General features: G+C 43.2%; 1 protein-coding gene across 1 annotated transcript in view; it reads right to left on the reverse strand.

The window, feature by feature from the left end:
• Positions 1–17,251, reverse strand: part of LOC311057057 (neurobeachin-like) — a gene marked incomplete at both ends in the record, with an annotated part of 230,399 nt that extends 213,148 nt beyond the window's left edge. Inside the window, 1 exon segment of the mRNA XM_084073945.1 lies at positions 16,895–17,251. Within this exon segment, the coding sequence (XP_083930071.1) occupies positions 16,895–17,251 (357 nt within the window).
• Positions 17,252–22,558: the final 5,307 nt, after the last annotated feature.

A 22,558-nucleotide genomic window follows, 5' to 3' on the forward strand; every position in this document is an offset into this window, starting at 1 on the left:
CCTAATCGCAATTATTTTAGACAATCGCAATTATTTTTGCATAATCGTCATAATCGTTTCCATGTTGAAAAATGTTCATACATTTTCAAACATTTTCCAAAAATAGCAGAAATAGCTGATCTACAAGCTTACAGCGCGTCGTAGATCAGCTATTTCTGCTATTTTTAAAATTAAAATATGTCAGTAATTTATTTTTAATATTTAACTCCTTTGTCATGTCTGCCCTGTGCAATTTTTTGATGGTGAAGCCTATAAAGGCAAACACAACTTTAGTTTGTATTCATATGTTCCAATGTTCAAGAGGTGAGTCTAAAGACCACGGCGGGAGTGAGGCTGCAGTTCGAATTGCAATGGGGAATTTGCTCCACAGTTTGCAGGGATGCATGAGTATGGCTAAAGTGATCATCCTGATTATACGTTTTTTTTTACTAATCATGATTATTGTTAATGAAGATTTTCGGTGTGAAATTGTTTTGACCATTTTCTTAATGTCTTTGTTGTTGTTCATTGTGCTCTTATGCATGTCATTAAAGCCATTGCAAAGCAATATGGTCTGTAATGGACTAATGAAGTGAGCATGATCGAGAGAGATGGGTTGTACAATCATGTAATGGTCATTACCTTTGTAATGGTGAGGGCTGAACAATTAACTGAAAATATATGGAAAACCGATAGTTTGGACAATAACCGACTTAATTTTGCTGATGTAGGTCAATCGAATAATCGAGAAGCTGATTTTATTGTATAGTTTTGTTTTAAGATGTCTTGTATATCATCGAATCGACAAAAAGAAAAGTTGCAGTAGCATAATAATCATATAATTGAAATGATAATAAATAAATACATATTTTTTTAACTGCTGAAATAATGGCAGAGAAATTATGTAAAATGTGAGACCTCGCTATGATGTCTGACCAGCACCAGAATATGGTTGTGGACTCAATTAGAATTATAATTGTTAATATGGAACACAGCACTACGTAATGTATTAGCATAAAGACACACACACACACACACACACACAAACACACACACAAAGCCCCACAGCGTATAGCGTGCACGGTTCCGCACCAGAGTGCCCATGTGCTGCCTAGACAAGCCCAAGGGATTCTGGGATACGGAGTGAGGACTCCATGATGTCTGTTTCCTGTCTGTGTGTCTGCCTCGTTAAGGCTTAATTTATACGTAATGCTTATAGCCAGAAAATAGCAGATATACTGGAGATAAATATTATGTGACTACTTGAAAAGGTAAGAAAAAACGAAAAATCGCTGGCACTATTGGCAATTATTTATTTATTTACTTGGCACTTAATGAGTTAAGGGTCCATTTGGTTCCTGACTATGATAGATTTTTTGCTGGGGACCCCCTGAAACCCCCTCACGAACCCAACGCAATAAAAAACCCACTAGGGGGATACAGATAAGCTCATGTCCTGAAGCTGAGGATCTCTCTCTCTCCCCATCCGTTCTATCCTGGACTTAATACTTCCTAAGCATTTTGCTGAAGGAAGTGGGACAAAAAGAGCATTGGCTGGATGGATTTATATTCAGACACATCGTTTAGAATGTGGGCGTTATATAAACATCACAGCTGTTTGGAAGATCTTGACCAATGACCAATATATTAACATTATTATATCCCAGATATCATCCAATACGGTGGTTCACAAACCTTTCCAGCTACAGACCCACAGGACCCAAATATACAAAAATACATCATGAATTAACCACCCTATTTAATAGAGAAAATAGCCGATCTACAAGCTCACAATGCATCGCGATGCAACACGTGTGAGCTTGTAGATCTGCTATTTTAACCATTTGTTAAATGCTTTTTTAATTTAAAAAAATGAAAAAAATATAGATTATACTTTTTTTGTTTTATAATAACAATAGTAAATGTACTCGCACCCCATAAAACTGTGTCCACAACCTAAAAATGGCTCCCAGCCCATTGTTTGTGAATCTGTTTCTGATCTAATACAACCCCCCATCTGCATGGTCAGTGCAGCACAAGGTCTGAAGGTTGGGCCCCATGAAGGAGCTGTCACTATTGATCCATCATACTGAATTACAAATGTTGACATTTTCATTTACAAGCAACACCATCATGAGTTAGGAGTAGTTCACCCAAAAGATGACTTATTTTCTATCAATTGCACACCCCATGAAGGATTTTTTTTGGTCGCATTCCTAAGCCAATGTGATTACCGGCGGAAAGATAACAGGTCTTCCTCAGCGTTCTGCTTTGCAGTGCTTTCTCTTATCCCGATATAGGACAAACTAAATATAAAAAAATAAGACAAATGCAATCGTTATCGGCCCATCCCTGTGTGCCGCATGAGCTGAGTGAAGTCAGAACCCAGGAAGCTGTCATTCTGCATTCAGCACACTCAGCATTCCTGACATGTGCGTGCGTGACACACACACACACACACACAGGCTGAAGACTACAGTAGGTGTAGAGAGGGTTTGTGTAACATAAAATGTACAATACATTGGTTGGCCAAACTATGGACTTGACACTCGACTTAAGAGTTGTAGTTATAAGTGACTCGATTACAATACAGATTAAAGCTGCGATTCGGAATTCATTTTAATAAATAGAACAAATATTTTAGCCAATCTGTACGGTAGAGTATGTTAAGACCACTTTAACTAGTGCAGTGGTTGGAGGGTCCTTACTCTCTTATATTGGAAATTTAGACCTTGGTGTCGGTTCGAAGCGCAGGTAGGAATAAAAGTTACGTATTGCTGCTTTTGTTTTACTACAATTGAATAGCAAAAGGAACCTTTGTGTGTGTGGGTGGAGTGTGTGATGAAGCCAGTCAGAGTCTGACTTGAAGATGTCACAGCGGGATCAGGAACAACATATTTTGATGTGGATTGGTGGCCAAGACAAAAACATATAAAACGTATAATTTTGGGTGGTCCTTGCGTGTTTTTTCAGAAAAATTAAGACATTTGTTGAGACATTTGACAGTTACAAATGATCTCTTTGAACATATCTATATTCAAAGATTTGCATAACATTTTAAGGATTTAAAAAAGAAAAATAGCACCAAAGAAATGTTAAAGACGACAGAGATAGGTTCCCTGATTGAATGGGTTAAAAAAGGTGTCATTCATTGTGTGTCAAGCGTAGCCTGGAGGAGTGAGGACTGTTATTAGGGCGGAGGAGGAGGAGTGATACGACACGCCCGGAGAGTGATGAGGCCTCTCTGCAGGACAACTAGAACCTCATCAGACACCCACTGACCACTGGTCTGTCACACAATGCACCCACACACACACACACACACACACACACACACACACACACACACGTGCTGTTCAGTTTTCACTCATTATCCCTGTCATTCATCCACCTTGGCACGAGCCATCTTATCCCCCTCTCTCTCTCTTCTCCTCCACCCCTCCCTCCCTCCATCTCTCTCTCCATCCATGGCTCCATCCCTCTCTCTCTCTCTCACATCTTTTCTATGGTGGGTGGGTGGGACCATGCAGGGCTGTCCATCATCCCCTCATCATCAGCCTCTCTCTCTCTCAGAGAGAGAGAGAGAGAGAGAGAGAGAGAGAGAGAGAGAGAGAGAGAGTCTCTCTCTCTCTCTCTCTCTCTCTCTCTCTGTGATAAATAGTAAAGTCACGCATGACCTTGCAGTGGAAGTGAGAGTGTGTGTAGTGTGTACAGTACATGAGCGTGTCTGTGAGGGAGAGCATGCGCACGCGCGCGTGTGTGTGAGTGTGTGTCTAGCACCCCTGCAATTTTTTAATCACCACAACAGGCTGCTCTCTTTGAATCACCTGCTGTGTGTGTGTGTGTGTGTGTGTGTGTGTGTGTGTGTGTGTGTGTGTGTGTGTGTGTGTGTGTGCGTGTGTGCATGTGTGTGTGCGTGTGAGCGTGTGTGTGTGTGTGTGTGTGTGTGTGTGTGTGTGTGTGTGCGTGTGCGTGCGTGCGTGCGTGCCATGCATATATCCATGCCATTGAGCCAGTAGCATCGGCTATAACACAGCATAACTGTTACATCGTTGCTGTCGGGGCAGAAACCTCTTATCTCCATATTTTAACGTTTTGTGTTTTTTGGTAAATTAACGCCGTACTTGATCATACTACAGCGTAACATGAAAGCATCAAAAGCAGCAGATCTAAATCCTAAAAAGTGACACTTTTGGACATGTGAGATTTCCGCCCGATAGAGAAGATATTTACCAGCCATGACTGTTGATTTAGCCACCGTGCGTTTAAGTGTTTATGTTTAATCTTATTTATGTATTTGTATGCTAAAGTGATTGGCACGACTAAGCTACTAAGAAATAAAGTGTTTATGTGGTGTCTGTCAAATAAAAAGAAACTGGCTTATCTGATACTATTAGTCAGTGGTGGAAAAAGTACTCAAATTCTTTACTTAAGTAAAAGTATCAATACTGCAAATACTAAATGTAAAAGTCCAGCATTCTAAATTGACTTGATTAAAAGTACAAAAGTATTGGCATCAAATTGTACTTAAAGTACCAAAAGTAAAAGTACTAAAAGGTTTGAAAATAGCATAGTTAGTTAGTAGTTCACAACGCGTATTGTACTTAGTTACTTTCCACCATGCACCGCTATTAGTTCCCATTAGCATCTCAGCTAACCACAGTGCCAATTAAAAGAATTGTTCTCAACTTGACAAGTTCCTAATCAAAAGCAATCTGTGGTGAAATCAACTTGACGAGAGCGCTTTGTAGGGAGCATTTAGGAACATGCTGTTGCACTGAAACTGTTCCTGTGTCTGCTTTAAGTTCTCCTAATTGCTGTCACAGTGACCCGGGGGGGACGGGGGGTGCACCCCTCCCCCACATGAAAGCAGACATCATCAGCAACAATTTGTACCATGAAATCCGAATTGTTTTCTTTCTCCTCGCTTTCTCTTCTTTCTGCCCGTACAGGCGGCCACCCACATTATTTCCTCCTGCAAGGTGTTGATTTTTACGCCAAATTTGTATTTAGTTTTAGTCATAGTCTTCTGAATAAAATTCCATTTAGTTTTAGTCACAGTGACCGGAATTGTGGCAGTAATTGTGACGGGAAATTTACATATCGTCCGATCCCTAGTCCAAACCCTCTTAGTTTTTTGAGAAAACGGCTGTTGCTCTCCACACACACAACTCTGCAACACCTTCTTTCACACAACGTTCAAGACCCATTCATTATTTATAAAGACCAATTAGGTTGTGTTTTAGTGGATAATGATAGCTTAACACTGAGGCCACACAGATGCTCCGATGGAAAACTGTTATGGTTTGAACCACTGAAGGACACACTGCCACCGGGTCAAACAGGCTAATTACAGAAACCAGGCTGCTGCCATCCAAGCGGTGATATACCCACAGGTATAAAAAGAAATGACAGATATTAAAAGCCTTTTGATTGAGTGCCATCAGGGGGCAGGGGGGGGCCTGAATGATTCAGATGACTGGGGGCCGTAGACAGGGGCCCCATGGCTGGAACCCTCCAGACATACAGTACCAGGCTGAAATACTTGGCAAGGGTGGAGCTCGCCAAGGGCAAAACCTTGTTCTTGAATGCGCGCCTTTCCTTGTGTTAGAGGGATCCCTAGCTAATAAGCCAAATATGCCTTAATACATTATAATTGTCCTCTATAACTGAAATGTAAAATTAAAAACACCTTAAATATTTTATTTATTTTAGAAACAGTTCATCTTTCACTCAATAGGGGCAATGCCCGTCGCAAGTTGATGATGTCATGTGTCCACGTGTGGTCTAGCCCTATGGAATGTATGGAATGCATGTGAAAAAAAAACAACAACTTAATACTTCCTAAGGTTAATATGAGCATCAAATCAATATTTGAAATATGTTTTTTTTTGCAAATGCATTCCATAAATTCCATATAGGGCTAGAATACATTTCATGTCATGAAAGGTGCTATACAGATAAAGTTTATTATTATTATCTCTCTCTCCCAGCGTTGGTGCATTCCACTGACAGGCTCAAACACGGAGACAACGGCTCTGATTAACACACGACAAGGAAAACACACACTGAGGTCATTCATCTGTGATATTAATGTCCGAAGTCTGTGTACGCACGCCCGCCCGCTCGCCCGCCACCCGTCCGTCCGCACGACCTTGTTGTGCGTCCCCCCGCGGTCTGCCCTCTCTCCATTTGTCTCTTTTCACTAATTCTGTCTCTCCTGCCAACGGCCTGTTCTGTCTAAGTAACTATGGGTATACATAGACTTTCAGAGCAGTGGCAGAAGAATGCTGCTTCTGTGTGCACGTGTTGTGTGTGCATACGTACGTACGTGTGTGCGTGTGTGCGTGTGTGTGTGTGTGTGTGTGTGTGTGTGTTGTGCTGACTGTGTGCTGTTGGCTACAGCCTGCGTGCGTGAGTGTTGTGCTGACTATGTGCTGTTGGCTACAGCCTGTGTGTGTGTGCGCGCGCGTGTGCGTGTGCAGTGACCTTGGTGGGGTTGTGTGGACAGAAATAATGAGACGTTTGCTCAGGAAGACACAGAGGGACAACTAAAGGGGTTGAACAGGGAACTGTGTTGGACCAGCCTGCCAAATAACAACAACATCACGCCCAGCCGATCCAATAAGTCTCACAAGTCACTCTCTGAACTCGCCGCTCAACTGGAGCAGTGGTTCAGGCCATGACCCCAGAAACAGTAGGTGGAAAAAGTACTCACATTTTTTTACTCTGTTACAAGTAAAAGTCCCGTATTAAAAATGAATGTACTTGAGTAAAAGTGCAAAAGTAATGGTATCAAAATGTAGAAGAAGTACTCATTATCCCATTTCACAAGTTCTCAAATGTATAAAATGTATACAAATCTTTTGAAAATAGCAGATCTACAGTTGGCCAGTGACTTTGACCATTTTCCTTCCACACCTCCTGCATGGAGCGCGTGACCCGAGATGATGTTGGTTCGAATCCACCACCCCTCCCCCTCCCCCCTCCCCTCAAAAACATCATGTGGGGCCCGACCCACAGGTTGAGAACCACTGAACTAGAGAGGCAATCTCCCCTTCTTTCACTGTTTTGATTGATTGGAAGGATAAAAGGATAAAAACACAAGAAATCCTTCAGGCTTGCTTTCATTGTGGACCCTTTGGGGAAGGACAACACAAATACCAAACAGAGACAAAAACTAAACAAAACAGAAATAATACCAAGAATAATACCAAAAAACTAAAAAAAATATTTCACATAAAATAAAACCACGAAAAATGTATTCTCTCTGTCTTATAACGCATTGAGACCTGAAGCCGATTCTACAAAATGTCAACAGTTTTCTGAAAAAACGTATGTTGCTATATAAGTGGTTCTCAAACTTTTTCATGTCAAGGACCCCCAACATGATTTGTATTTGGCCGTGGAAGCCTATCTCAAAATATGTTGTTCCAGGGACCCCCAGATGCAAAGATTTGAGTTAAAATGTTTGCTTTAAAACAATATATATTCAAAGATTTGCACATATTTTCACGATTTTTCAAAAATAGCAGATCTACAAGCTCGTAGCACTGCAGCTTGTAGATCTGCTATTTTTGAATAGCCAAAGTGTGAAATAATGCTTTTTAGCTCAAATCAAAAATTACACAGATGCGTTCCAGGTCTCAATGGGTTAAAATAAACATCTAAATTATCAGTAATTGGTTTAAAATTAAGTCATATTATACAGTATATGTTAACCACTCTCAACCTGGCATCCCTGATGTGGGCGTGTCATTCAAACACTCAATCACGCAATGGATGTGCATTCTAGTTCATTCTAGCGAATGTCTTCAAAACAACAATATGTATGATTATGATCCATTATGACACAGCAAACATCAGTTTTTCTGTCCAAGGTTTGTAGTTTTCACATCACTGGAGTAAACCTTTCAGCACACGCTCAGCGGCACTTCAGAGATTACAAAGAAAACTGCACCGTGTTATGGCTATAACAGTGGTTTTCAACCCTTTTCATATCAAGGTCCATTATTTATTCTGCATTTGAGCCACGGATGATGAGATCTAGACTCTCAGACCCAAGACTTAGAATATTTTGTAGTCGCTGGATAAGATGTTGTCCACAATTCCATGCTGTATTGATGTAAGTACCATTAGGAGAGATGACATTGAAAGGTAATAGAGGTAATATTGAAAACATTGTTTTCCAACCAATTGAAACCATAGTGTTCCGTATTCTGGGGGCAAATATTCAGCGAAAATAGACAATGTACAAATTTGCAATGCACCACAACACGCTGCAATTGTGAGCTTGTAGCTCAACTAAAAATAAACAAAAAATAGCAACTTTATTACTTTCCTGGGGACTGCTTTTTTTTTTAAATCTTGAAAATGTGTGCAAATCTTTGATATACATTTTCAAAGCTAACATTTGAAACTGGTCCGTGGCCAAATACATATCGTTTTGGGGGTCCTTGACATGAAAAAGTTTGAGAACCACTGATATATAGCAACATAGTGTTTTTCAAAAAACTGTTAGGATTTAGAAGACATTTTGTAGAATCGGCCGCAGGTCTTCATGGATTTATGTGGTTAAAGGGCAACATTCTATTGTGAGGCAGACACGTGAACATCTGATTTTCCCCAACAGCTAGGAGACACAGAAAACACTGGCAAGAGTTATGCCACATTTCCACATGTCCTCCTCCACAAACACAACGACTGGATTCAGGTTAAGAACGGGCAACCGTCGCCCCTTTATAACGACATCACGGTTTTGGAGAGAGAGAGGCAGGCAGGCAGGGAGGGAGGGAAGGCGTTACAGCTCAAACACAAACCCGGCGTCTATAAATAAAGCACCAGTCTGTGTGTGGATGAGGACTGACACTCCAGAGGCAGTGTGGGTCTAGCGGTGTACTGTGTATAGTCCTGCAGCTCTGCACTCACTTTGAAAACACTGTGTAAACATGCAGCCAATAATAAATAACTGCACAGCGGATTTGTATGAGATAAGAGATCGCTGGTCAGATAGAGAGATCGCTAGCTAGAGATATAGGTAGAGAGAGATGGGGGAAGATAGAAAGATTGACAGACCGATTATTTATTCTGTATAGTTGGATGTATTGACCGTGTTCGACTATCCTGCTTATCTTGCCAATTGAAATAACCACAATGGTTTCTCGATGTTTTTGTGTTATCCTCGATACATTTTATGTGTGTGTGTGTACATGCCATTGCAGTGGTGTATGCAGCTTTTAGCCTGGAAACCAGACAAATCCATTGCAAAAACAAAAATTGCCCTCGGCAGATTTGGTCTGGCAGCGCTCAGTTGTGATTGGATTTCACTCCCTCCGAATCAAGGCCCAGTATGCAAATTTGGGCGGTTTTATCACCAGAGGCCCCTTGGAAATACAGTTTCCACACAGAGATTCCAGATTAATATCTACATAGTGATATTAGTCTGGCCATGCCAGGCTATATGGCTTTATGTGTATTTTAAAATGGTCAAAATCAATCAATCAATGGATACTCTCTCCTTCCTGTCTCCCTTCTCTTTTCTATCTAAATGTTTTCAAAACGATTAAAAAAACAAAATAATCATACATGGCATTCCATTCATGAGGTTACAGAACCAGTATTTTGGGTGGGGGGAAATTCCTCTTTAAACCAGAATCAAACAATCATTTTTGCCAGATAATATTGTTTCTTTTCCACCTGCTTCTTACATTTTTACAGGTGAACTATTGTGTCTGATTGTATGGTTTGTGTGATGATGGACCCCGGGAGGACTATTAAGCCATCCTTATGCAAGTGCTAATGGGGGATCCATTATGAAAAGAAAGAAAGTTAAATGAGAAAACACTGGCATAAAAAAAATCCTTGAATTGGGTCAACACCGGGCTCTGAGCAAGACACTTATCCCCTAACTGCTCCCCTTGGTGCCATATTAATGGCAGCCACTGCTCCTAATAGTTAGGATGGGTAAATGCCAGTGCAGAAAGTCTACAGTAGGTACAGTATGTGCAAAATGTAGCTGTAGCAAAATATGCCAACAACAACTAAAAGGGGACACTATTATTGTTATTACTTTCCTGGGGACCCCTGAGTCATCCAGTGCACGTACAGTACCAGGGGCTGTGAGCCGACTAACAGAGGTTGCCGGTTAGAATGCCACCCTAACGTCACACGTGCCCTCGATCAAGAAACATAACCGCCAATGTTTATGTTTAGATAACTTTGGCCTGTTTATTTTTTTATTTCCTTTGTTTTTTCTCATTTATATTTTTTATATGTTCAAAATAAATAGATAGAAAAAATGAAATTCTATTTTATCAGCACTTCCTGTTGTTTTCCGAGGCGACCGCGCTGCACTGGACACACCTGGCATAAATCAATGGAAAACTTTCATTACCATAAGCAATGAAATACTGCTAAAACTGCTAAAAAATGAATTACTTTCTTTATTGTAATAAGCAATCGTGTCAGGTATAATCACCCTGTCAGGGTTTATTTCTCAATAACTCAATAAACTTTTTTTGTTTTATCCCTTCAGCCTTAATGTCTTACTGTACCACATGCTGTTTACAATCAATGTCCATAATTTCGTTTAATAGGCACAAATGTCCCTCTAGTTTTCAATGCAAGGAAATGAATGCGGATGAATCGAAATCATCATAATTCATGTAAAGTGCAACTCAGTACACTGAAAAGTGCTCTATAAATAAAATATGCCATTATTAACATAGTCAGGCAAAATGAATTAATTGAAATAGCATATTTTTTGCCGTTTCCTGGCACACACGGTTCATACAGGCTCTCCAAAATCCCTGGCAAAAGTTCAATTTTCTCAACGCACTCGAGGCAACTTCCGTACAGGAATGAAAACGGAAGGAGTTTTGCAAACAACACATCGGAGCAGAGCTCTGTGAAAATAAAACAAGGTGTCTGAGTTAAATTAACACGCCGCCAAATTTGGGCAGCCTGAGCTTTACGGTTGCGGTGCTCCTGCTGACATTGAGGTTGTATTTAAGCTGACACTCTGATCACGATGAGCGACTTGCGATGCAACAAGTAGCACTAGTGCAGAGCGGGCATTACTTCACACACACAGCAGATCAACAACAATTACAAAGAAAGAAGCAAATACAAAAAGTCTGGGGGTGAGGACAAGCTGGCCTGACATCTGCAAGCCAGCCAGACAGCTCAATCAAGCGGCATATGTGAGAGTGTGTGTGTGTGTGTGTGTGTGTGTGTGTGTGTGTGTGTGTGTGTGTGTGTGTGTGTGTGTGTGTGTGTGTGTGTGTGTGTGTGTGTGTGTGTGTGTGCGTCTTGACATTATTATAAATCCTTCCTGTTGGCAACATCCAAACAAGCCTCACCCTACCTGACACACTCACACACACCTATGAAATATGCACAACATGTGATGGAACAATCTTTTGTGCTGTTTAGGATGAGCACACACACACAAAAAAACACACACACACACACACACACACACACACACACACACACACACACACACACACACACACACACACACACACACACACACACACACACACACACACACACACACACACACACACACACACACATGGATGATGGATGCGTGGTGGTTGTACTGAACAACTCCACTGCCAAATAAGAGCATTTTTCTTATCACAGTGTGCATTTCAAATAGAGGTCGTTCATTAAACATTGATGTTTTGCAACGCAGCAGGCCAGCCAGACACAACTACATCGACTGATGGCCTGTTGGGCAAGCAGCTCCACTTTCTCTTTCTATTCCACCCTTATTCTACCTCGGTCTATCCATTTTATCCTGTCAAATTCTATCTTACTCCATTCTGTTTTATATTCTCCCCGTTTAATAATAGCCATCAAAAAGTGCGACTTCCGACCCTCCTTCAAAACCACCATAAAAAGAGCACCTGTCTGAAATTTGCAACTGGACCTAGACACGTCTTCTAGCTTGCCAAAATAAATTACCACACTGATGAAGGCTGGTTGGCCGCAACGTTTGTTCATTTTAGAGACAGAGGTAAGAAATAATAAAAAGGACAACTCACTCATGCTACTCTGAGTGTGACCCATAGGCTCTATGCACAGCAGCCATATTATCACTTCCTTCACAGGTGTTACCAATGATACTAATGAAGGCTCTGTTCCATAGACGGATTTCCGCGCGACGTCATCACAGAGCAGAATGCGCAATCTGCGCATGCTCGGGGGAAACGAATTGTTGCGCCGTTCACTCTGTTGTTGTGTTCGGGAGTTAGATAGCCATAATTCTGCTATTATAGGCATATTTATGCATAATGCTGCTATTATATACAAACAGACCCAACTTCCGACAAATCATTTTTATTGAGTAAACAAGGTATTACAAACTGCATAATTTTATCTACTTTCATTAAACCCGGTGAAGATCATTTCTTTTATGAATGGACATTTGACCAGAGCTGCTGCGGGTAATGGCGCCCTCTATAGGCTTACCCCTCCTCTGCGCGGTCATATCCTCTCATGTTTACTAACAGGAAACCCGTCTATTTAGTGTAGCACAGTGGTTTCCACGGCCCCCATAACTCTGAGAGTGTACAAATGGAACCAAATGGACCCTTTGGTTCCATTTGTACACTCTCAGAGTTACACACCTGTAAGGGGCCATTTGGAAGCCCATGAGGGTCCCTGGACCCCAACTGTAGACCCACTGGTGTAACAGAGTGTTTCCAGTGAGCCAACATGCACAATATCAGCACCCTGACTCTGTTTGACCAGAATGGAACAGAGCCTTCATTAGTATCATTGGTAACACCTGTGAATGTCTTACAATATGGCTGCTGTGATTAGAGCCTATTACTTGTATAAATGTTGTTGATCCAAGTAGGCCTGTCACAATTATTACATTATCGCAATTATTTGAGATAATCACAAAATGTTTTTGCATAATCGTCATAATCAAAAATAGAGGAAATAGCCAATCTACAAGCTAGATCGGCTATTTCCACTATTAATGTTTATTTTTAAGTATAAAGTAATCAAATGTGTTATTTGTCATATCTGCCCTGTGCAACTTTTGTTTACGAAATGTGACAATTAAATGTGACAATAAATCGGCATGTAAAATGTGATAATCGTGACAGCCCTAGATCTAAGAGGATGTCGCATTGGAGGAGCGCGGTTGTAACAAAAAGTTTATCCAAAAGAAATGACCCCCACTGTTTTTCTGTAAATATATTTGTACTGCTCCAAGTATTGATGATTTCTTGTATAGCATTGTATGTCTTTAAAGTTCATTATGTCTTGATGAATTGAGTACACAGGACCACCATGGAAACAATCCCTCTGGGCTTTTTAGCATTATTGAATAACTGTACCTCTGTACATTTTGCAAACTGTTAATAAAGCATTCAATCAATCAGTTGATTTAATGTCTTGCTTCCCCACTGCTCTCTGATGGTTCAGGTGACAGATGACTGTATATCTGTCTTTATGCTGTGATGTATGTGTTTATTATTGTATTTAGTGTTCTTTCTTGTTGCATTGTTTTCTACAACTTGTATTGCTGCTGTAAACCAAATCAATCGCTCCCTTGGGGATAACAAAGCTTTACCCCTAACTATAATCCAGTATATTCTACTGTATTGTCTAATATACAATAGGAGGTCAGTTCATCTTAGATACAGCAGAACAAAGAACTGGTTGCATCGCATTGTGTCTTAACAGTAGTTGGCAATAGATTCTGTTCCATTGTATATCGTCTCTGTCGGGTGGAAACCTCATATGTCCAAAACGGTTCTTTATTTCAGGATTCAAATTCAAAAACAGCAAAAGTAGCAGATCTACAAGCTCAAAACGCGCCGCTTCGCGCCGCGTTTCGAGCTTGTAGATCTGCTACTTTTGAGTGCCTTTGTGTGACGCTGTAGTATGATCCAGTAGGGACGTTGATTTACGAGAAAAAAACACAAAAAGTTAAGAATATGGAGATAAGAGGTTTCTGCCACCACTAAACGACTCCATCGTCCATCACTACTGAAAGCCAGGGAACCCGGCGTTCCAACCAGAGAGCACCATATCTGATCTAAAACAAAAGTCCATCTGTTGGTCCGAGAGACGCGATGGGGACTGGAGGGAGAGGTTAGCGGATCAATACGGTACAGGAGGCTCACCGCTGTGGTCTCCCACACTGGCCTGAATAATGGATCAGGTCTCAGGAGCCATTGACTCATTGTGCCAAGAAGCCGCAACCGCTTGAGGTTCTCCTCCTAGCCTTGCCTCTACACCACTTTGTTTCAACTCTTTTAATTAAGCAGCCCGGGGCCCGGGCAGTAACAATTCCCCGGAAGGCTTTAGATAGATATATCGGCAGGGCCCCGCCGCGGCCGCGAGCGGAGCAGAGACTGATTGCTCAGGTTTCTCAGGGTTTTTATTTTTTTTCTGGACATCGGGCATTGCAAACACAACGCTTCTCTCTCCGTGTGACCGATGGGGACGTGTTGTACTGTACAAAAAAATACTTTGTATTATTCATACAAGGGTACATAAAGCTCCTTACAAGGACAGATTACTGTAAGGTAGGCCCCGCTAGGCCCCCGAGCCGGCCGTTTCCACATGCACGTCGTGTCCATGCCGGGCCACGCAGAGCTTGAACGCTCCGCTGAGCCTTTCCACTGATCCACAGGATGGACCAATCCTCAATCCTTTTCGCTTCCCTTTCCTGCTGCATCAGCTGGTGAATGTCTGTGTGTGTGCACACTGCAGCATCCTACCAACCACCACCACTTCCACCTCCTCCTCCTCCTCCTCCTCCTCCCCCCACCCTCTCTCTCTCTCTCTCTCTCAACCCCCATCATCCGCCACCTGCTTTTAAATGCATGGCGCTGCTGCTGCCCCGGCAGATCGCCGGCTAGGGCTCAGCCCAGCCAGCCAGCCTATAGCAGCAGCCAGCATCACTCCTCTCATCTCTCATCTCTCTCTTCCTCCGTCCGGAGTGAGTCAAGAGGAGGAGTGTGACTGTTATCGGGGCCGTGTAGCCTGTATAGTGCAAGCTGCCTGCCTGAGCGTGTGTTAACGCATGGCCGGGAATGATCTAGCACCACCCTCCACCCACCCACCCACCCACCCGTCTCCCTTTTACTGCCCCCCTTGTAGCTCGATAATCGATAAAGAGTACAAGAGTGTCGCCTTGAATCCAGAACTATATTCCACCGACCGACCGCCTGGTGGTGAAGATGGAAGAAAATGGTTCAGTCCTCAGCTCTCCCAGCCAGCTGTGGGCTGGCCCGGCATGTTCCATGCGTCGAGTTAGATAAATAGGCCATGTAGCCTCTTTTACAAGGCCATCTATAATAAACTCAGAGAGAGAGAAGAAACCCGGCTGCCTCTCCTCTCTTACACACATTTTGTTCTGCAGGCCACCGGCAGCATAAGACATGAGTCTTGTGACAGAGAGATTTGTAATGTCATCATAGTCCAGAAGGAAAGGAGGAGAGGGGGAAAAACACACAGCCATAGCAAATCCTAAACACATGCACTATACTTCCTAAAGCATATTCTAAAGCCCACCAACCAGACCTGTGCACCTGCAGCCATCAGGGGACATTTAACCAGCAAAACATTGCTCACACATCCGTTATGCTACCTGGTGCGACAAGAACAGATCTACAAGCTCACTACAACCACATAGTGAGCTTGTAGATCTGCTCTTGTCGGCAGACACCGTTGTATACTAACGGGAGTGTAGATTACAGGGCCTGTATTTATAGGCCCAGCAGACAGACAGACGCACGGAGGAGCGCGTCCGTTCCCCTTATAATGAAAACAGACGCATCTCGAACGGCCCATTAAACCCACAGACATCATAATAATAAAGCGTAAAAAAACAGCAGGACGCGAAGGGACGGATCGGCCCTTTAACAATGGCTGCATGATCATACACACACAGCATATGGCGATGTGGTATAGAGAGATAGCATAATGCTAGTCGGCCTTTGTCCCGTTCCTATTTTTATATTGTTATATTGTATTCTATGTTTACGCTTCATTGTCTAAACATCATCTATGAATTAAGGAGTGTATCTTATATACCGGCTTCAGCTTCAGAGACGCGCATAAGGACAAGTCGGTCTTGATTTTTAAATAGCGGGGCTTGATCGTTACAATGTTGCGGGTCTGATTCACTGGGCAGTGAACATAAGACACGGGAGAATGAATCGTTACAATGTTGCGGGAGAATCTTTACAATGTTGCGCCACAGAACCCGGCCATCAGATCACAATTGTGATCCCGTAAGATCTTGATCCCGTGTTATGTGGCGCAACATTGTAACGATTCTCCCGTGTCTTATGATGAGAGCTGCCCAATGAATCATACCCTGCTGGAGGGGGGGGGGGGTAGTTATATATACCCTACCAGGGGGGGGGGGGGGGTAGTTAACGGGGTCAGGGGGAGAATCATCTGCTTTTTACTGTTGCTTAATCGAGGGTAGAATGCGATCAAAGTCAACGGAAGGCAGGTGAATAGAGACACTGTGTTGTTGACGGGACATTCTAGTCAACAATGGCTGGTGATTATTTAAACAAGCCCTCAGTGAATGAATGCTGGGGTCACATGCACCGCGCTGAGCCGCTACAATAATAATAAGTACCATGATAACCAGCACTCCACGCACACACACATAGTGTCTTTTCATCTTCCAAAGGCAGAATAAAAAGAAGGCCCATCCATCCATCCATCCTTCCTTCCATCCTTCCATCCCTTGAACAAACACATGACATCATCCTCCTCTCTCTCTCTGAAAGCAGCATCGTAAATAAAACATAGCGGCGCTGAGAGGCGCAGTGATTCGGTCCTGATGATGATGATGGTGTGGCGGAGAGGAGACTAAACATGGATCTACGGATCTATTAGATCTCTATAGCAGTGGACTCACCAGGTTCAGGACCGTCTCCACGATGTCCCGGTTGCTGACCTCTCCGACCTGGATGAGGCCGACCAGCACGGCGAATTTCATCTGGATATTCCTGATCGGGACCGCGGCGGGGTTGATGTTCACGCCGGCCGGGAGGACCATGTTGCCGGCTGCGGACACCATGGTTTTCCCGGTGGTGTTGTTGGCGGCCTGCGGCTGCACCGAGCCTGAGCCTAGGGCTGAGGCTGAGGAGCCCGGAGGCTGATGGGGCTGATGGTGATGATGGTGGTTAGGGTGGTGGTGGTGGTGATGAGGAGCGTCTGTGTCCGTCAACGAAGCCGAGCTCAGTGCTGCTGAAACCGGCTTCTCGCTCGACATTTCCCCCTTCTACTGGATAGCAAGCCGGAGGAGAGGAGAGGAGCGGTTTCTCTCTCTCTCTCTCTCTCTCTCTCTCTCTCTCTCTCACGCACACACGCGCACGCGCAACCGCACACTCTCTCTCTCTCTCTCTCTCTCTCTCTCTCTCTCTCTCTCTCTCTCTCTCTCTCACTCTCACACACACACACACACACACGCGCACCTGCTCCTACAGCTCAGTCCGCTGCTGCACAGAATACATCAAGGCTGCAGGATTGAGGAACCGATCAATTAAAAAAAAGAAAATAAATACATGGAAGGAGAAATCCTCTGAATTCGCCCCATTATTCAGCCTCCTGGAGGTAAAGCATTCATATGGAGCTCAGCGGACATGATGATGGAAAATATACTCGAATCTCTCAACGCTTACACAGGAGGATTGCAGCTCTCTCTCTCTCTCGCTCTCTCTCTCAGTGCGGACACAGCAGCGCCATGTTGACGCCCCCTGCTGTCTGCGGTGGTGCGCTCCTAATCGCGCCTGCGCACTGAGAGGACCTCTCTCTCTCTCTCTCTCTCTCTCTCTCTCTCTCAGTGGCGTACCCACCATAGAGGCAGGGCAGGCGGCCGCCTGCCCAACTAAAATCTAGCCTCCCCTAGAAAATAAAGTAAAAGACTGAAAAACTGGCAGTGAAAAAAATCCAAAGAGAGTAGTGGCCGTCGGACCTTCACGCGGGCAGGCAATCACTACCGTATCCATTCAGCAGAGCGACGTCGCCTATAGTGATGCAAATGTTGCCTTTATCTTCATGGGGTGCCAGGAGTGCCAGGTGTGGGGGTCTGGGCCATCACCCGTAGGCCTACTCACCTGGCATAAAAGGGGCTCCGAGTCTGAGAGCAGCTTGAGCCACCACCGCTGAATAATTGATTGATTCATTGATTATACTTGCATATTGTTTTTATTGTTGTTGTTAACTTGTGTGCCCCGAGATTTCCCCCATTTTCCCCGAGTTTCCCCGAAGGGGGGGGGGGTAGGTAGAGAAAAAAATCTCGCCTGCCCTAAATGTAATTTCTGGGAACGCCACTGCTCTCTCTCTCTCTCTCTCTCTCTCTCTCTCTCTCTCTCTCTCTCTCTCTCTCTCTCTCTCTCTCTCTCTCTCTCTCTCTCTCTCTCTCTCTCTCTCTCTCTCTCTCTCTCTCTCGTGAGACAACTCAGATATTTTACTTAAGTACAAGTAGCAATACCACAATACAGATGTAGTGGAGTAGAACATTGGACGTACTCCAGTAAAGTAAAATAAATACCTCAAAATAGTTCTCAAGTATAGTACTTGAGTAAATGTACTTAGTTACTTTACACTTTCACTAGACTAGAGAGATACAGACACCTTGTGCTGCCCCCTATTAGCGGCCATAATAACTGCACCCATTTGTTTGGCAGTGACTTTGCATTGGAATCCTCAGTGTGGTGGGTGGGTGGGTGGGGGGTGCTGTTAGGTGGGGGGTGGACTGGAGGAGGGAGGGTGGTGATGATGGGTGCTGGAGCGGAGGATAGGAATCAGACGCAGCCAGCCATGCATGAGTTCATAATGATTCCAAGGAAAAGTCAGTGCCAAACAAATGGGTGCATTCTGCAGTCAGTTATTATTATGGCCACTAATGAGGGCCAACACAAGGTTTCTGTATCTCTCTAGTCTAGTGAGAAAAGACACTCTCTCTCACAAACACACTCACGCACGATGACTATAGACTTGTGAGGACATACACTATTAAAAATAGCATATCTACAAGCTCACAAAGTGTCGCGCTGTGATGCTTTGTGAGCTTGTAGATCGGCAATAATTGTAAATCTCAAAAATATGTTTAATGATTAAAAACCTTTTTTTTTCTTGTGAGGACCAGGACGATGTCTATTTATCACATTCATACTATACTACATACTATATACAAGCACACACGCACACATGCGCATGCGCGCGCACACACACACACACACACACACACACACACACACACACACACACACACACACACACACACACACAGAGCACAGTAGCATTCCTTTTCACATGATGTGGTGTGCATGCCTTTGGGTGCAGCAGAGAGGCTGTGTGAAGTAGAGTTAAGTAGAGTTCATGATGTTTGGGGAGAGTCTGGCTTTCAGACAGTCTGTTTATAAATTCAGAGGCTGTTCCACTTCTTCTCCTCCACTTCACTTCCTCCTGTTATGTTACGTTACGTTCTGTTCCTCCTCGCCCATGTCTTCTTCCTCCTCCTCACATTCCTCTCGGCACTGCCCTCCTTTTCTGCTCCTCTTCCTCACCAGTATAGGTTTCTCAAGCAGGGGGTCGGGACCCAAATATTTGGGGGGTCCCAGATGATTATTGCTTACCGTGCAACATTGTTTTCTCACTCAAAGGAAAGGGACTGGTTGGAATAACGTGTTCCTTCCACATCCAACCGGGGAAACTCCCCCGTCGGGTGATAAGAACGCTTGTTAGCTCTATAAGAAGGCTTGTTAGAGGCATGAGCTCGGCTCTGGGCTCTCCCTAGGCTGGCAGAGGAAGTGTAGCGCCCAGGATTACTTAGACAATTGGCACTGGGTGAAAAACATGGGGTTGCAAAATCGTGGGATAAAAGATTATGTAAAAAATAAAATAAAATAAAGAATATTTTGAATATTTTAACATCACAAATCTTGTATCTCTCTCATCGCATCATTGTCCCTGTTCCTCTGTCCCCTTGCATCCTGCATGCTAGGATCCATCCACTTACAACAGAGCCTAATGCAGACCACTATATTACTGTGTGTGTGTGTGTGTGTGTGTGTGTGTGTGTGTGTGTGTGTGTGTGTGTGTGTGTGTGTGTGTGTGTGTGTGTGTGTGTGTGTGTGTGTGTGTGTGTGTGTGTGTGTGCGCGCGCGCGCGTCCGTAGTGCATACAAAAAAAGCACTTTCCACACTGCAAGGGGGTAGACACTGGAGCTTTTAGCTAAATACCCCCCTTCCCAGTATATACTGCACTCTCCCCTGATTGGCCATTGTGTACGTATATGGGGTTTCTATGGTTATTGTTGCAATACGCACAAGGCTTGACCAATCCCAGTATGTGTACGTAATCTCATAACTATATTTAATCACTCTTAAGCTGTGTAACGATATAGATAATGTGTTTGCGTATGTCCTGTCATCCCATCGCAGCATATATATGGCCTGTACCTCTCATCTGTCTATTATTGCCTTGCTTATTTCTATATCGGCCATGAGTCATACACAGTAAAATACTATAGATGTTGATTTGTCCATTTGTAACTCAGAGTGTATCCAAATGAACCCTTGCGTGTCCCACTGGTGACGTTGCTCATTCACTCTCTGAGTGAGGTTATTATTTCTATTTTAGAGCAGCCAATTATTTGCAGCTCTTCGTTCTCCCAGTTTAGTCATCATATACTGTACCAACGAACCCTCCTTACGTTTCTGTGTTGCCACCAGTGTTGATTTTGTCGACTAAAAATATGACGAAAACTGTTCGTCGACTACCTTTTTTCACTGACGAAAACTGAATATAAACTAAGCTACGATGACTAAAACTACGACTAAATACATTGGCAATTTCGTCAAAAAATAAAAACTAGACTCAAATGTTAGTGAGGGACGAGTGGAGAAGAGATCCAGTAGAACTAAAAGACAAGTCATTTTATGTTTGGTTGCGCTCAGGTGCTCTGAAATTAGCAGATCTACAAGCTCACAACGCGTCGCGCTGCGACGCGTTGTGAGCTTGTAGATCGGCTATTTTCAGCATGCAACCAAGTGTAAAATCAGCCTTTACAACGCCATCAAGGCACCGCCACAATACATTTTAGTCGACTATATCAACTGTAGATTTAGTCGACCATAACCTTATGATATTTAGTCGACTAAAACTAGACTAAAATTAAAACATTTCAGATGACTAAAATATGACTGAAACCTGAATGGAGTTGTATTCAAAAGACTATGACTAAAACTAAATCAAAAGTTGCTGTCAAAATCAACACTGGTTTCCACTGCTGTTGCACCCTACTGACTCACCCACCAGCAGTGTTGGGCAAGTTACTTTTAAAAAGTGACTAGCTATAGTTACTGCTCTAAAAAAAGAAAAAAAGTAGTTACTTTACTAGTTACTAAATTACAATACTTTACTTTACTAATAAAAGTTTTTCTCTACCGTCCCTGTAGCGGTAGAGAGATATTCTAACTCATTCTAACTCAGATATTCCAACTCATCAAAATGTCTTTTTGAGCTCATCTTCCACTTTAGCATATTCAATGTCCAGGTAGTTGGAAAACGCCTTTCTGCACTGTGGCCTTGCTTTCACTGGTATTTTGCTGACTAGTTCTCTGAAGGCAACAGACTCAACCGTTGCGATGGGAAGCATGTCCTTACAAACATATATGGGAATCAATCTGTTTAGTTGAGTCTGGATGACATGCTGTGGCGATTTTTGTTTTTTGGCTATTTAGATGGAGTAGCTCCATCTGCCGGTGGTGGAGACGGTGGGGTCTTTGGCGACTAGTTTTATAGCCCCATGTACTTTTCTTAGGTGCTTCAGGAGATTAGCACTGCTGTTACTCGATGTGGACAATGCTTTCTGTCCTCACAACGTGGTGCAATGCAACGCAAAGAGATTTGTACTAGAGGGGGAAAATGAGAGGACCAAGGACGGACCCCTGGGGCACCCCGGTCAATGAAACACATAGGATTTAAGTGGTTAATAAACTCCGGCACTGTGGAACCCAGCCCTGTTGCCATGCCTGTCATATACTGTAAGCTCCCATTTTTGGCGCCATTACTTATATGTATGTACTTTATGTATCATACCATTCAGTATGTGACTTTGAACCTTTGATATCTGCTGTCTTTACTTGCACATGAGTCTGAGGCGCTCTGCCTTTAGTGTTGTTGGAGTACATTACTGGACTCGAGGGAAGACCTTTGGACTCACCGGGGAAATTCACTTTCAGCTTCACCCAGGTGATGGCTGCTCAGATGGTGTGAAGGCAACACAGGTTTTCAAACTCAAAAGTTTGTTAAAAAAAATGTTTAAGTAGCAAATGATTTAACAAAATATTCACTTCGACACGTCAACATCGAACATCGCTGGGAGGCGAACTGGGTGATCTTCCAAGATACGGCCTCTCTACTCACTAATCTACGGCTGTTTGATACTGTTCTATTTCCCTATAGTGTGCAGGTGTGAGATCTGTGTGACTACCAGAGGGAATTCTGTGTGAATCCCTGAGAGTGAATATATATATATATCTTTTCTTCAATGTTGTTTTATGCTTTTGCT

Source organism: Gymnoscopelus microlampas (genome assembly GCF_963454915.1).
Source record: "Gymnoscopelus microlampas genome assembly, chromosome: 12".
Lineage (NCBI taxonomy): Eukaryota > Metazoa > Chordata > Actinopteri > Myctophiformes > Myctophidae > Gymnoscopelus > Gymnoscopelus microlampas.